Source organism: Lepisma saccharinum, chromosome 26 (genome assembly GCF_977018435.1).
Source record: "Lepisma saccharinum chromosome 26, izLepSacc3.1, whole genome shotgun sequence".
Taxonomy (NCBI): Eukaryota; Metazoa; Arthropoda; class Insecta; order Zygentoma; family Lepismatidae; genus Lepisma; species Lepisma saccharinum.
Genome location: NC_139254.1, coordinates 30,019,260 through 30,034,376, shown reverse-complemented (window position 1 = coordinate 30,034,376; position 15,117 = coordinate 30,019,260). Strand labels below are relative to the sequence as shown.

General features: G+C 39.3%; 1 protein-coding gene across 2 annotated transcripts in view; it reads right to left on the bottom strand.

Annotated features, from left to right (window-relative positions):
• The window catches only part of Pss (phosphatidylserine synthase 1 homolog l(3)77CDf), a 73,528-nt gene that overhangs the window by 42,138 nt on the left and 16,273 nt on the right, over positions 1-15,117 (bottom strand). For both annotated transcript variants that reach the window (XM_083112349.1, XM_083112350.1), the window contains exons 3-4: positions 13,249-13,407; positions 6,147-6,298 (exon numbers count right to left, since the gene is read on the bottom strand). In XM_083112349.1, the coding sequence (XP_082968475.1) occupies positions 6,147-6,298; positions 13,249-13,407 (311 nt within the window). The remainder of the gene's footprint in view (positions 1-6,146; positions 6,299-13,248; positions 13,408-15,117) is intronic.

The following is a 15,117-nucleotide window of genomic DNA, read 5'->3' as shown; positions in this document are numbered from 1 at the left end:
CTATCTCCCCTCCCTTTCTTATAAGACATGAAGTGTTTTTCAATGCTCCGAGGTGCTCTCACACCACATTTTATCCCGTATCCCCTTACGGATTTTTCAATTTTCTCAGAAACACCCTTAAAATATGGAATCCCGACAAAATACGTGTTCTTTTCACTGTTTCCTACCTCCGTTTTATCTTCATCTTCATTTTTATCCTTTTGTGATAGTTCTTGTCTAACAATCTTTTTTGCTTTCCTAGCTACTTTTTCCATGTCGCGGATGGTATATCCATTCTTTATACCCACCTTCTTTATCCATTCTTTTTCTTTTTCGTTCTCTTTTTCGTCATTGCACAGCCTTTCGGCACGAATGAAAAAGTTAAGAAAAACATTTAACTTAGTTCTATTCGAATGTTGGGATCTCTTATGGAGGTACAGTTCGCCAGCCAACGGTTTATGAAAGACCCCGGTTACAATCCGTTGTCCGGTTTTAGTAAGGCATAAGTCTGGAAAGTGGATCTTTCCGTTTGCCAGATCTTCTCTGGTAAAACCAATTCTGGGATCTTGCTTGCCCAATTGGTTGAAAATGCTATCAAGTTTGGTTTCATTCCCTATGATGAGGATGTCATCTACGTATCTCCCCTAGTATTATACCCCTCCCCCCAAATGCTCCATGGCAGCTTTTTCTACATAGTGCATGAAGATGTTGGCCACGAGGCCGGAAATGGGGTTACCCATGGCCAACCCTTCTTTTTGTCGGAAGATTTTATCGTTAACGTAGAAGTAATTGTACCCCGTAATGAGAAAGAACCACCTGAAATATTCCCAGGCGACCAAGATTTCAACATTTTGGTCTATTAACCATCTATACAAGCAATCCCCGGCTTTGTCCTGGGGGACACTAGGATACAGATTAATAACATCAAAACTACAGATTGTGTCTCGTTCTTCTATGGTTTCTTTGACCATAAGGGAGTTTTTGATACTACTCTGAGTGTCCATATTAATTTTCCCCATCCTCTTGATCATTTCTTTAGCTAGACCGTAACCCGGATGTGCATACATGGGGATGATGGGTCTGAGGGGTATCCCTTCCTTATGGGTCTTTGGTATCCCAAAGGCTGTGGGAATATTCCCTTCTTTAACACTCCTAAGTAGTTTCTTTTTTTCTGCGCTTCCCAAAGTAAAACTGGTTTCAATGCCTTTTTTAAGTTCTCGTTTAATCTTATTGATGGGGTTCACTTTGGTTTCATCGTAGTCATTACTCCTAAAGCTATCTTCCAACTTGCTATGGTATTCCTCTTTCCCGATGATAACCATTTTATTTTCTTTATCGGATCTAATCAAATACACATCATTATCCTTAACCCATTTTTTCACATTGTGAAGACTCCCCCTAAGCTTACTTTCAATTTTCCCCTTTGGTGTCCTATGATTGGTTGCGGGTGGGCCTTTTTCCCTTATGCTTAGGTGCATTTGTTCGTCAATGATGTCACGTATTTTTACCCCGACACTAGATTTATCCTCTTTTTCGTCTAATTTTCCGGCTATTTTTTCAGCCGCAATAACGAATTCTTCTTTTTCGAAGTTTTCATCTCTTATGGCAAACTTATGTCCCATTTTCATAATTTCCGCTAAAGCTTTAGGGGGTTGAAGTTTTGTTAAATTTAAAATGTTGGCTTTATTTTCATCCCCTTTTCTATGCCTATTCTCTCCCTCCTTAACTCTCTCTTTAATTCCCAATTTAATTGATTTCTTCCTAATTATTTCAATGTCTCTGGGGCGTTACCCCCACAACCCCTATACACCTTCATGGCGTGGTGCTAAGCACAGGGGAACACTTTACTTTACCTAACTTTAGCCTGTTCGACTGTTCTGGAATGTCACTCCTCGATGCGCCCCCATGTCACCTGGTCTAATCGTCCTCCATTTCTAAATGTAACATGTAACACATTTTATGTAGAAAAAGCCGCCATGGAGCATTTGGGGGGGGGAGGGGTAAAATACTATGGGAGATACGAAGATGACATCCTCATCATAGGGAATGAAACCAAACTTGATAGCATTTTCAACCAATTGGGCAAGCAAGATCCCAGAATTGGTTTTACCAGAGATGATCTGGCAAACGGAAAGATCCACTTTCCAGACTTATGCCTTACTAAAATCGGACAATGGAATGTAACCAGGTTCTTTCATAAACCGTTGGCTGGCGAGCTGTACCTCCATAAGAGATCCCAACATTCGAATAGAACTAAGTTAAATGTTTTTCTTAACTTTTTCATTCGCACCGAAAGGCTGTGCAATGACGAAAAAGAGAAAGAAAAAGAAGAAGAATGGATAAAGAAGGTGGGTATAAAGAATGGATATACCATCCGCGACATGGAAAAAGTAGCTAGGAAAGCAAAAAAGATTGTTAGACAAGAACTATCACAAAAGGATAAAAATGAAGATGAAGATAAAACGGAGGTAGGAAACAGTGAAAAGAACACGTATTTTGTCGGGATTCCATATTTTAAGGGTGTTTCTGAGAAAATTGAAAAATCCGTAAGGGGATACGGGATAAAATGTGGTGTGAGAGCACCTCGGAGCATTGAAAAACACTTCACGTCTTATAAGAAAGGGAGGGGAGATAGGCGCAATAACCCTGAAGAGCAAAAGGGAGTGTACAGGATAGTATGTGAATGCGGAAAGGAATACGTGGGACAGACCGGGAGGAGTATGCAAATTAGGTGGGGTGAGCACGATAAAGATGTAAAGGAGGGTATACCTAAGACAGGATTATATGAACACGTATTAGTTAACCGGCATAAGATCGCCAAAAGAGAAGTCATTAGGAAGATTAACAATAAATTGGACAGGAATGTGTATGAGGCAGCCTATATATGCGCGGATAATAGGAATAAACTCAATAGGGATGATGGGAATTTGGAAGACGGCTGGATAAACTTTTTTAAAAAATGGGATAAAGCCGCCGGGAGTAGAGACGAAATGGGCTTCCATGTTACCGCTGAGGTTTGGAAAGCCGCCGAGGTGGAAGTTGAATTCACCTTGGATTGGTGACTCACGAGCCCCAGTTGAGGAAAGACCGGGAGGGAGGAGTTTTCCTTCTCCAGGTATGAGCTAACACCGTGCATTCGCTTACCCCGAGAACCGATCGGCAGTTCGCCTTCATCGGCTTTAAACGTTCTTTTGTTTTTATAGAGTATTGCGCGGTTTTAGTATGTGTTTTTACATTTCTTTTTTAGAAAGTGTCTTTCCTATACCATTTTAACCTAAATCCTCAACCATCACTTTCTCGACGAGGCACCATATCAGGTGTCTGAAAACATCGTTTCAACCTGAAGAAGGAGGTAGTATAACCTTCGAAACGTAGTTCGAAAAATCTCATGCTCACACACGTAAGTTGCTGATTCTTAATCTTTTAACCTTTAGTTAGAACTTCACAAGGATTCATGTACTTGCAACAGAAATTTCCAAGAATAAGCGATGCCAAAAATGAAGAAGGAATATTTGTAGGGCCTCAAATAAGGGAATTGATGAATGACGAGAATTTCATTCAACATTTAACAGATGTTGAAAAAATAGCATGGTTGTCTTTTACAAGTGTATGTAAGAACTTTTTAGGCAACCATCAAGCAGAGAAGTATCGCAATATTGTACATGGACTAATTAGATCATACCAACGTATGGGATGCAACATGTCTCTAAAATTTCATTTCTTGAATAATCACCTGGACTTCTTCCTAAGTAACCTTGCTGCCGTTAGTGTCAAACACGGTGAACAGTTTCACTAATGGAAAAGCGGTATCAAGGCAAATGGAGTGCCTCTATGCTGTCCGACTACTGCTAGACCTTACGAAGAGATGTTCCTGGGGCAAAGTTTCGTACGAAATCAGGAAGGAAAGATTTTTAGGTATGTTTATACATTTTCATGTTACTCATTTACTTCATTCCTTTGTATACTGACACAGATTTATTACCTTTCACGTTTGTAGCACTTTTGTGAAAGCAAGTCCTTTCGACCAATACATATAGAACATAGGCTGAGGTAGGAAAATACAAAAAAACATTTTTACAGGAAATCTGAGCCTGATGGAGAAATTCTGAAATTAGATCTGCATTCAGAGGCTCAGCAACTTCTAGAAACAGCTTGTTTTGTTTTTGTAACATTCACAAATATTTTTTTGTAGACCATCTGAGTGAATGAAACAACATGAGTGCATGTACGAAGTTAAACGGTGGTGTCACAATATGAAGGTATGTTCCTGAGAACGTAGCAACTAAAATATGTGAACATGTCACTAGAGGGCAGTGTGATGAACCACACAACCACCGTTCCACAGCATACATCAACACAGCCGTTCTTCGAGGGAGAAATGCCAGAGAATGCCACCGGGAGCTGGTGGAAACTGTGCGGAATAGTATGCAACTTTATTCGGAATAGTGTTCTACCATAGTATGCACCTTTATTGTTCATGTAAAGCTAAGCTAATGTATGCTTTATGACTTGTAAACAGAAGTGGCATGATGCTACCTTTAAAGATGTTGTGTTCGCTTCTCTATCTTACCTACACCTGGTAAACATGATCTGCATTGTTCATAAATTCCACAGAACCATACACTGCCTTCTTCCATTTGTTTATTTCGGATTTTCGTGTCGGTCCGACATTCTCGGAGAAAAAAAGTTGCCATGCCCCAACACTCGTATCAAGTGGAAATGATGAATGGATTCGCAATTGTTAAGTTATGAAGACAATTTGGCCTTTAATTTTAGGAGCAGCAAAAAAAGACATTAATATACAAAGAAGACTTAAGAATTAAATGAATCAAAAGATAAAATTTTTCACAAACTAATTCATACTGACAGAACAAAGATTATTTATGGTGAAGTGAGGTAAGTAAAAAGTAAAAAAAAAAAGTAAAGTGCTCCCTTGTGTATAGCACAACGCCGTGAAGGCGTATAGGGGGTGTGGGGGTAATGCCCCACTTTCTTGATCCGGTCGTGAGTGGGGGTGATGTGATCAGCATCATGCCCCTGACCGCCTTTACCCCCCAGGGTTTCCCCCAGAAGACAAAAAGTAAAGGTAAAGGAGAGGTAAGTCAAAGTCTGTATCAAGTCTACTTATGCTCGGAGAGGTTACTCGGGACTGGACCTACAGTTTAAAGTGGGTTTGATTGATTGATTTGTTTTACTTCACTTTTCTGCCTCTTTTGGCAAATTGCAAATATGAAAATGATTGGTGATTAGATGTAACTGATGAAAGGACAATCACAAATACACATGGAATAGACACAACACAGGTCCTGCAGAGGGTTCTTTTGGCTGTGGGTCCAGATACCAGAGCCTTATTAGTCTGCAGAAATGTGTACCAGGGTGTACTACATGGAAGGGAGGTTGGCATTTGGGCACCTTCTTACACCCCAGTTTAAAATGGGATCCAAATCATTGCGCAAAGTGCTTCCAAGCGTATGAATTCTAGATCCTTTCATGAGGTGAAGTAAGGTAAGACATGTTAAGGAAATGAAAAGTGCTCTATGTTGGTATAATTGCTAGAAGAAAATGAATCTTAAATATCTGCCACTATCAAAGCATTAGCATCGGAAACCACTCAGTACTGAAACATACATATACAGGATAAGTCTGTAACTTCACAACAGGATTAATAGCTTCAAAACAACACATAATAAATTGTGTAAACTACAAATGCAAGTTCATGAAAACACATTGAACTTAGTCGAGAGATGGTATTTTGAACAAAGGTGGTTTCACACTAATAACGTATCCTGGAGGTGCATGCAAATTTCTGGTGTCTCCAACAAGGTTACACATGCACCTTTATGTACACTGAAATAAATATTTCATGTAGTCAGGTTTTCAAAGCAAATGTCAAAATACACATTTTCTTTTTCTAAGACAACCCCGTTGGGGTCACCAGCATGCATTAAAAAAGTAGGTGAATGAACCTTTCAGGTTCTACAGGTGAGATTGTAATTTTATACCTGATCAGTACAAGTCAGTTAATGTTACCAGGAACTTTACAAGAATAAGATACATTTGACATCAGTACATCACTAATATACCTGTCACCATACATGCAAATTAAAAATAATTGTTAATCAGATCAAAGGACTAAGCAGAATGTAGTACTCGCAAAACATACTTACTTAATGCTAACCCATTTGTATTCTCTCATTTCCAATATTTTGCATATCTGCAGTCCAACCCAGATTCCAAATCCATTGCAAAGTAACACATCCAGAATAAGAGCATCCCACCAACACTCAAGGAAGTTTGGAAGAAGATGTGCAAACGCAACCTACCAAAATTACACAAAATGATACACATTAAAATAGTTAACATATACAGCAAGTCTCACCGTCGACTTGGACACAGAGCAGCAGCCAGCACGCTGGGTGGTGAGAACGCATCTGCTGTACACTGACTTGCCACTGGATGCATCAGTACTTCAGTATGCAGATAGCTGGTGTCCAGTTTGCACATGTTTGTGAAGCAGCCCAGCCACAACCAACCCCCAGCGACCAATATAAATGGTTTGCCTTCCCCTACCATCCCACCACTTCCAACCGCATAGCCAAAGCCCTTCTCCCATTTGGCATCAAAGTAGCGCACAAACCCAACTCCAAAATAACTGATAAACTGAACAAGCACAAACGGTACTTCCTCTTCCCCCTGGACAACCCAGGTGTATATGATGCAGAGTGTGAATGCAAGGCTCATTACATTGGCAGGTCCATCAGATCTGTCAAGGAAATAATCCAACAGCACCTAGCAGATGCGAAAAAAGCCCAACCCACTACTGGTCTTGCTAGACATATCAAATACAATAGCCATAAAATTGAAAAGGTTCGAGTCAAACACACTGCCTACACACTCATAGACACCAAAATCAAGGAAACGCAAGCCATAATGCACTTCCCGCACGAACTAAACAACATCGATAGCGGGCAAGCGCACCACACTTGGATTCCACTACTGCAGCAGTTATCGCCCGGAAATAGCAGACGACGCACCAAGATGCACAGCGCACCTGACGGCAGCCAGAGAAGTACGAACAAAAGACGCACGCCAAGCAACAGCGCAGCAAGTTCCAACGAGGATGGTGGCAGTGGCCACTGAAATTAATCGAAAAAGAAGAAAAAACAGCTTCGCGGATAAAAGTGAGTACTAGTTTCTCCGTATTTATATACTACCACGTCTCTCTTTTCCCAATTATGAATAGTATTTTAGATTGTTTTGTTTTAGTTCACATATTACTGGTGCTTTTCTGCAGTCTAATAATGTCACGCTATGTGTACAATTTTTAAAAAAACAAGTTTTTATGTACGACTCTTATGTCATTACAAATTCTTGTAGCAGCAGAATTCACAAATGTTCCCCTTCCACACAAAGAGTGTGTACAGATCCTTGTGAACAAATGTAGGGAAACAGGGTCCGTTCTTGATAAAAAGCAAAGGGTAAAATGGTGTGTGCTTACCGAGAAGAAATTAGATGACGTTGAAGAACAATTGGAGCATACTCCTCAAACATCCCTCCAGTGCCTTGCACAAGAAATAGACATTTCCAAGTTATCTGCGTGGCGAGCTACTAAGCTTTTAAACCTGAAGCCATACATTACAAAAATTGAAAGAAAATATCAGGAGAGAAATTGAAGCAATTTCGGAAGATGAACTGATTAGTGTTAGTGAAAATTTCCTAAAAAGATGTCTCGTAAATGTGTGGATGCAGGAGAACATATCCAACACCTCTTGTAACAAGGTACGTGCTCTCATTTTAATTGCAACTGTCCATGCAAGTACGAGCTTATTTCATTACATAGATAGCGGTTCCAGTTATGCTCGCTGTCTGGCACGCTGGTCGCCGCCCTGCGGCCAAGTCGACAGTGAGACTCACTGTATAAGTATTGCACTGAGGCAAATGTGTACATATTTATCATAAAGTACATTGTAAATTCAAAGATTAACTTGGACATTTATGCATAAAGATGTTCAAAGTACTGAATTTTTCACGCAGTACACCACCTATAGGAATCAGAATATTATTAAAGTAACTAGAAATTGTGCAAGAATGAAACATACAATTTAAAAGTACATACGTGTTTTATCTGTTCTTTTTTCAAGTATGAGCATATTTTCTTTCCTTTCTTTCAACTTTGAAAGAGCATTACATGACATAGGAAGATGCCTAGACAAAACATAGAATGTTAGTCATAAAAAAAATAAACAAAGTTAATGGTTTGGAATATTCCAAATAAATCACTATTATATCATAAATAATTCATGTCAAATAGTAAACATTTAGAAACTATGGTACCAATCCTGATCATATGATTATGAGCTTACATGAGCAACCAGATTACAATTAAATTCAAATTGATTGGCAAACTGAGAAAACACTCCAGATTATGTGTAATAAAACTCTAACAATATCATTAACAGGAATTGTATTTTCTCTCTTGACAACTTTCAGCACTTACCCTGATGTTTTCATGATGTCAAATGCTAATATTTAATATTTAACAATACCCTTTAAATTACTTGACAATGCATTTTAGCAGTAATCTAAAGAGATATTTCCATTATTATCATCTGAACTATTATAAACAAGGCAAATCTACAACAAAGTGCCTTCATTTGGTATCGTGCTGAAAGATGCATAGCAGCTGGAAGCATGGTGCTTGCCGGTGAGATCGGATATAGATGTCCCCTCAACTCAGGCACATAGCACATTTGGTAGCTTTCCAAGCCAAGGATCCGCCAAGATTCTCTTTCATAAGTACACTGCAATAGCACTAGCTATGATCAACAACATGTTATCAAGAACATATCCATGTCGTTGGAACATGGCACCTCAGTATGCCGTGAATGTCAGTATTTGCTTTCATACAGGTGGATGTGTTGCGTTGAGAAAGGATTTATAAAGGATGACCCAAAACAAACGGACAATTTCATTTAAGAAAGAAAAAAAATATTTATTAGTTGGCAAACTTATTAAATTAATTTAAAGGGTAAACATTGCCATTAACCTTTAGCCACCCGAGCCTCTTTCGCATGTAACCCCCTTGCCGTCTGAGCGGATTTTCAGCAAAATGCAGAGTTTTATAAAAATGACTGTAGATCGGACGCTAATTGCCCTAGACAGACAAATGATATATACGAGGGGTGACTGAAAAGTTCTCGGCCTATCCATGATGCATTTATCGTAGCTGAATGTTACTTTAGCTAATCATAATATATGAATTTGCAAAGCCCCATACCAAATTTCATAGTACTATCTTTTTTTGTTTTTCAGATTTTGATGTTTGAAGTGAAGACGGTGAGCATTTTCTGAAAAATGGATAAAGTGAGCATTCGTGCGGTTATCCAATACCTCCTGAAAAAAGGCATGAGTGGACAGGACATCCACAAGGACATTATGGAAACATTGGGGGAGGATGCCCCATCGTATTCTACTGTGAAAAAGTGGGTGGCGGAATTCAAGAGGGGGAGCACCTCTGTCCAAGATGCACCTCGCAGTGGAAGGCCGGCAACAGCCTGTACTGAAGAAAACATCACAGCAATACAGGATCTTGTTATGGCAGACCGGCGAGTGACAGAACGTTACATCGCAGAGAAAGTGGGGATGTCCCAGGAACACGTTGGACACATACTAACAGTTGTGCTGGACATACACAAGGTGTCATGTCGATGGGTCTCGAAAATGTTGAGTGCTGAGAACAAACGTCAGAGACACCTCTTGTCTGCAGCAAACTTGACCCTCCTTCAGGCTGATCCTGAGACATTTCTCCAACGTTTTGTAACCATGGACGAAGCATGGGTCCACCACTTTCAGCCAGTGTCCAAAGTGCATTCAAAACAGTGGAAACACCCCTCCTCCCCCACCCCCAAAAAGTTCAAGTCAGTGAAATCAGCTGGCAAGGTGATGGTCTCTGTTTTTTGGGATGCGAGGGGTGTCATCCTGGCTGAGTATCTAAAAAAAGGTGAAACTGTGAACGGTGCATATTATGCTGCTCAACTGAAGCGTTTGAGGGAGGCCATCAAGGTGAAACGTCGTGGAATGTTGAAGAAGCGCGTCCTTTTCCACAAAGACAATGCACCCGCGCACACGTCCACCATTGCAATGTCCGCCATCGAGTCCTGCCGCTTCGAACTGCTTCGACACCCTCCCTGTCTGCCAGACTTGGCTTCCTCAGACTTTCATATGTTCCCTAAACTCAAGCAACACCTCGGTGGAATCCATTTTCCATCAGATGATGACGTCATAGCTGCGTTGGAGGACTTTTTTGCAGTGTAGGATGAAACGTTCTACAAGGAAGGTATCATGGGCCTGCAGCACCGGTGGCAAAAGTGTGTGGCGCTGAAAGGGGACTATGTTGAAAAATAGCCATGAACGATTGAGCTCCTGGCAACCCTTCATGGGTAGGCCGAGAACTTTTCAGTCACCCCTCGTAGTTTTACTCGGAATGAACCATAGATACGGACTATATAAAATTTATGTACATTCGGCATATATATAGAGGGAGGTGGGGGGGAGGAAACTGAAAATTCCAAAATTCTTGACAAAAAGCACAAGACATTGTAACAATACACATGGAAATAATCGCTGGAGTGTTAAATTTGTTTGTCTTCCCACTTGGAGTCCGTGTCCATTGCCTCAAGCTCATCTCAAATTTCATCCGAACGGAGATCACTTGGAGAAGCCATGGTCCACTATAAGTTTTTTGGTGTCAAATCTTCCCCTTTCTTGCATCTGTGGCACCTTTCTATTTTTAGACAATGCAGGTCACATTGCAGCAACTTGAAAAACTTGTGGTTGGTAACAAAGACATGTTTTCCTCTTGCTTTCAAACTTTTCTTTGTAATAGCCCAGTTTTCCTCAACCCCTCTTCCCCCTTCTCCCCCTTGTGGCAACACAGGGAAAATTCCTTGTGACCTTGGGTATCTGAGAAGCAAACTTTTCACCCGTCTACTTTCCAGTGGTGGAAGAAAAGAATTGCTAACAAATCTGGCCTTTGTTTGTCGGAATTATTTTTCCTTTGTGAGGAAGCCGCACAAAAAAAGCTGCACCACCTTTTTTGTTCGATACCAAGACGTGCAAGAGTCATAATTGTTTAATATGTGTGTTAACAATAATGTAAAAGAAGAAAATCGCAAATCCAGCCAAAAATAGTGACAATATAACGTAAAAACTACGAGCATGCTAGAGGATCTCGATCGAGACGCTCGGGATGCAAGGGGTTACATGTAGGAACTCGATCGAGATGCTCGGGATGCAAAAGGTTAAATGTGGAATACAATATCTGACAAAATGTCCACCATGATACATGGTGCTTTTTGAAATGTCCAGTTGCAGTTACTAATGGAGCACTGACGTTTCAGGACACTCCACCACACTTACCGCTCACAGCGATTGGTGGTTTTATTTTTCGTCGTTGTCTCCTACCGAAACTGTGTGTTCAAATTTTAAAAATAGTATTTTCGCAGTTGTTTCATTTGGGCCCTTCTGCAAACAGAAATGTCATAATTTGCACACAGTCCCAGCAAAACATTTGCCATACATGTAATGATTTTTAACAATCGTCAGATGCTTCTCTGTCATGTAGCGCTCCATATTAATTAACCGCAACATGTTTACTACATCACGGGACTTCGCAGAATGCTGCCAACCTTGCATAAAAAAAATGGCGCCCAATTTAAATCCTGCGTTAATTTTGGGACATTCTCTATTTTCTTCTCTGTTGTTTGCTAAGGTGACAAGTGGTAAATCGATAAGTGTTGAGTATTGACAAGTACTATTATTGTTGTTACAATGCAGTAACCTAAGTACATTTAAGAACAAAGAATTTCTATGTAGAATTCTTGTGTGCAAACAAACTCCTACAGAAGAACTAATGCACATAAATGAAAATTATGTCAAAAGATGTGAAAAATATGTGGCAGTGCAAGGGGTTTTCCAACATCATCTGAGACAAAAGTAAGTGATTACTTGTAATTGTTGAATATTTTAATTAAAATAAATCTATGCACTTGAGTCGAAAGGTTACATACATCCAATCCTGTTGGCAAGTGGTGTGCTTCCAGCTGCCACGTTCTACCAGCACAATAACCAAATGAAGCCAATGTAACTTATTTTGTCTTCCGAAGTTTGGAACTCGCCTCAACCATTCTTCAGGGGTGGGTGAAAATAATGTGTGGCAGAAATGTCAAAACATGGTTAAAATTAAGTTATTGATTTAATCAATTTATCAAACTGCGTAACTGATCAATTTTAATATTCAATTCATCAATCAAATATGTTTAATGTACTGTGAGGTGGAGGGGAACATGAAGGCAGTGTATATCATTTGGTGATGTAAACTCTTCGGCTAGGATTGGAAGGTCATTAGCATGAACTAGTGATTCTTCCCTTGTTGCATAACTTCACCATCCGAACTCCAACAAAATACTGTATTCAGCATGGTTTGACTGTTGTGTCTTTTTCTCACCTCTGAATGATTGATTGTTTGATTTGGTTTATTTTACTTCACTTTTGTGCCACTCTCGACTAATCACGAAGGTGAGGATGGGCGATGATATGATGAAACGGATGAAAAGACTCTCACAAAGAATACCCATGCCCAGGCCAGGATTCGAACCTGGGACCCCTGGATTCTCGCCTATGAAGGGTTGCCTTTTGCTCATTGATAATTTGTTCACTGATGCATGTATTGGCACTGAAGATGTTAGGTTTACTCTACATCTGACTGCATTGCACTTTAGTTGTTTTGCAGAACACAAAATTGCGAGAGCTCAGCTTGTTGTTACTCAGATATCAGAGCATTGTAGATCTGTGAACTGAATTGTAAATATGAGTTTAGAAGTTACGGGTTGGTCGTGTGGGTAAAAGAAAATTGAATTCACAAATTACATATTCAGTTCTGATTTTGGGCAGGAATTTCATGCAATGCAGGTCATCACCAGTACAAAGAGAATTAATATTTGGAGCACACATAATGTACAGCTTATGAAGATGTCACAGACCAGATTCCTACGGCAGATTATGAGAAAGAAGCTGAAAGAATATCAACCCTAGAAAGAATAGTTTTATAACCTATGACCTGGAAAGAGAGGCATTATCAAGAACAAGGGAGATCAAAGATTTGAAAAATAAGTTTATAGATCTTATTATTTTTTTTTTTTTCGAGAATGCTTTATGTAGTAAAGCACAAACAGTAAATTGCAAGAGAACATATGAAATAGCACTATTTACCTCAGTGAATTCCCACATTACACTGATAGTCCATAACAATCCATAATGTCGAACCAGAACTGCTTTAAATGCCCATCCGAAGAAATGTCCAGATGCAAAAACATCGACATGGCTCCACACCCTTTCCAGTGTTATGTCTGAGCAGTTGACTCCATATTCCTGAAATAGATGTACATTATTAGCAACAGAACATGGAACTTAATGATACTTTTTCCTCATTTTTCACATTTTTAAAAGCATTGAAACTTGGCACATTGGTATTTTATGTAAGGCCCCTTTTTATGCACGAAGATTTGTGTCCCAACACCAAACATTGTTTGTATGGACATGATACATTTGAATGTCTGCATCACCAGAACTGCTTGCACTATTAAAATAATACAGTGAAACCCAGATTTTACATTTTCTGGTATATACATTCAATCGTGATGGTCCCAACATAGCAAATGTAAAATTTTCCTCAATTTTACATTTTTCCAGATTTGAAGTTTTTTCAGCTTGGTCCCATGAAAAATGTAAAATTGAGGTTCCTGTGTTTTTAATATACAGTAACTCCCCCTCCCCAATTTACATAAGTAATGCGTCCGGTAAACCATTACCTAACTTGCATTTTACCTTAGTCGAATTTATAAATTGCTTAAGTGTAACTTCATAACAAACTGCAACATTTATTATTATAATATGTATGTATGTATATGTATATATCTGTGTGTGTGTGTGGTAGTAGTATTTACTCAGATATAAACTATAAAAGTATGAAAAATATATAAAAGAATATAAAAACAAACTGACATCCATGGCAGCCGCAAACATGTTCATACACGTTAGTAGTTGTAATTTTCGAGATTTATTACATAACTGCAAATTTACGTAAGTTGCATATTGCGTAAGTCGTACTTAATGTTTTAGTATTATTAAGTTTCCATTGCAATCAATTTTGTGAATATTTACAACTGTAAAATACCTCAGCAGCACCTTGGAAGCACCAACCCAATCTCATTTTGGCTACTGTACAGGAAACCAGTGCATCCAAAGCATTAGATAGCCAAGGGAAATATCCCCTTGGAAACCCGAACATGAAGATGATAATTACTTTATAATACACATATTATTATTGAAATGAAGTTATGATAACTGTTCTCAATTCCATGTAGATAAACATTGCAGCTATTACATTGAGATTCACAATTTGTAAAATGTGTCAATAATGTAGACATTCAGGGATTAAAACAAGGATCATTACCACAACATTGGAAAGTGTAGAAAATCTTGTAGTTCTGTCGACAACTACAAAATTACTCACACATAATAAATGGAAGATTCATACATGAAACTTGGGAGGTGAAGAAAGCTAAAAACAATTTTCAGAGGTCTGCAGACAGCAAATGCTATGAAACTCAAAATTCTATTTTTATTAACATAACACATTATCATGCAAACACTGTGTGCTCAGAAGGTGGTAGAAAATGAACAGGTGTAATTTCTTTAGTTTCTAGAATCACGGTGGTCTACTCAGAAGGGCATCTGTTCGATTCCCAGTGTGGGTGATCTAAGGTCGGAATTCTTCTGGCCTTGTCCTCACATAAAGCGACTCTGGGGCTCACCCAGCCTAAAACCAATGGGTACCTGGTGGAAACCCTGGTCGGTAAAGGCAGCTGGAGCATGGTGCTGATCGCAACACTTCCAAAATGGCCAAGATCAAGAATGTGTGGGGTTCTACTAGGGCTGTGCGATATTGAAAAATCAATATTCATTGAATATCAATATTGAGTTGATATATCGAATATCAAAAATATCGATATCGACAATACCGAAAATACCGATATCAATGCAACCAAAAATAGATATCAACGCAACCTAAAAATACAG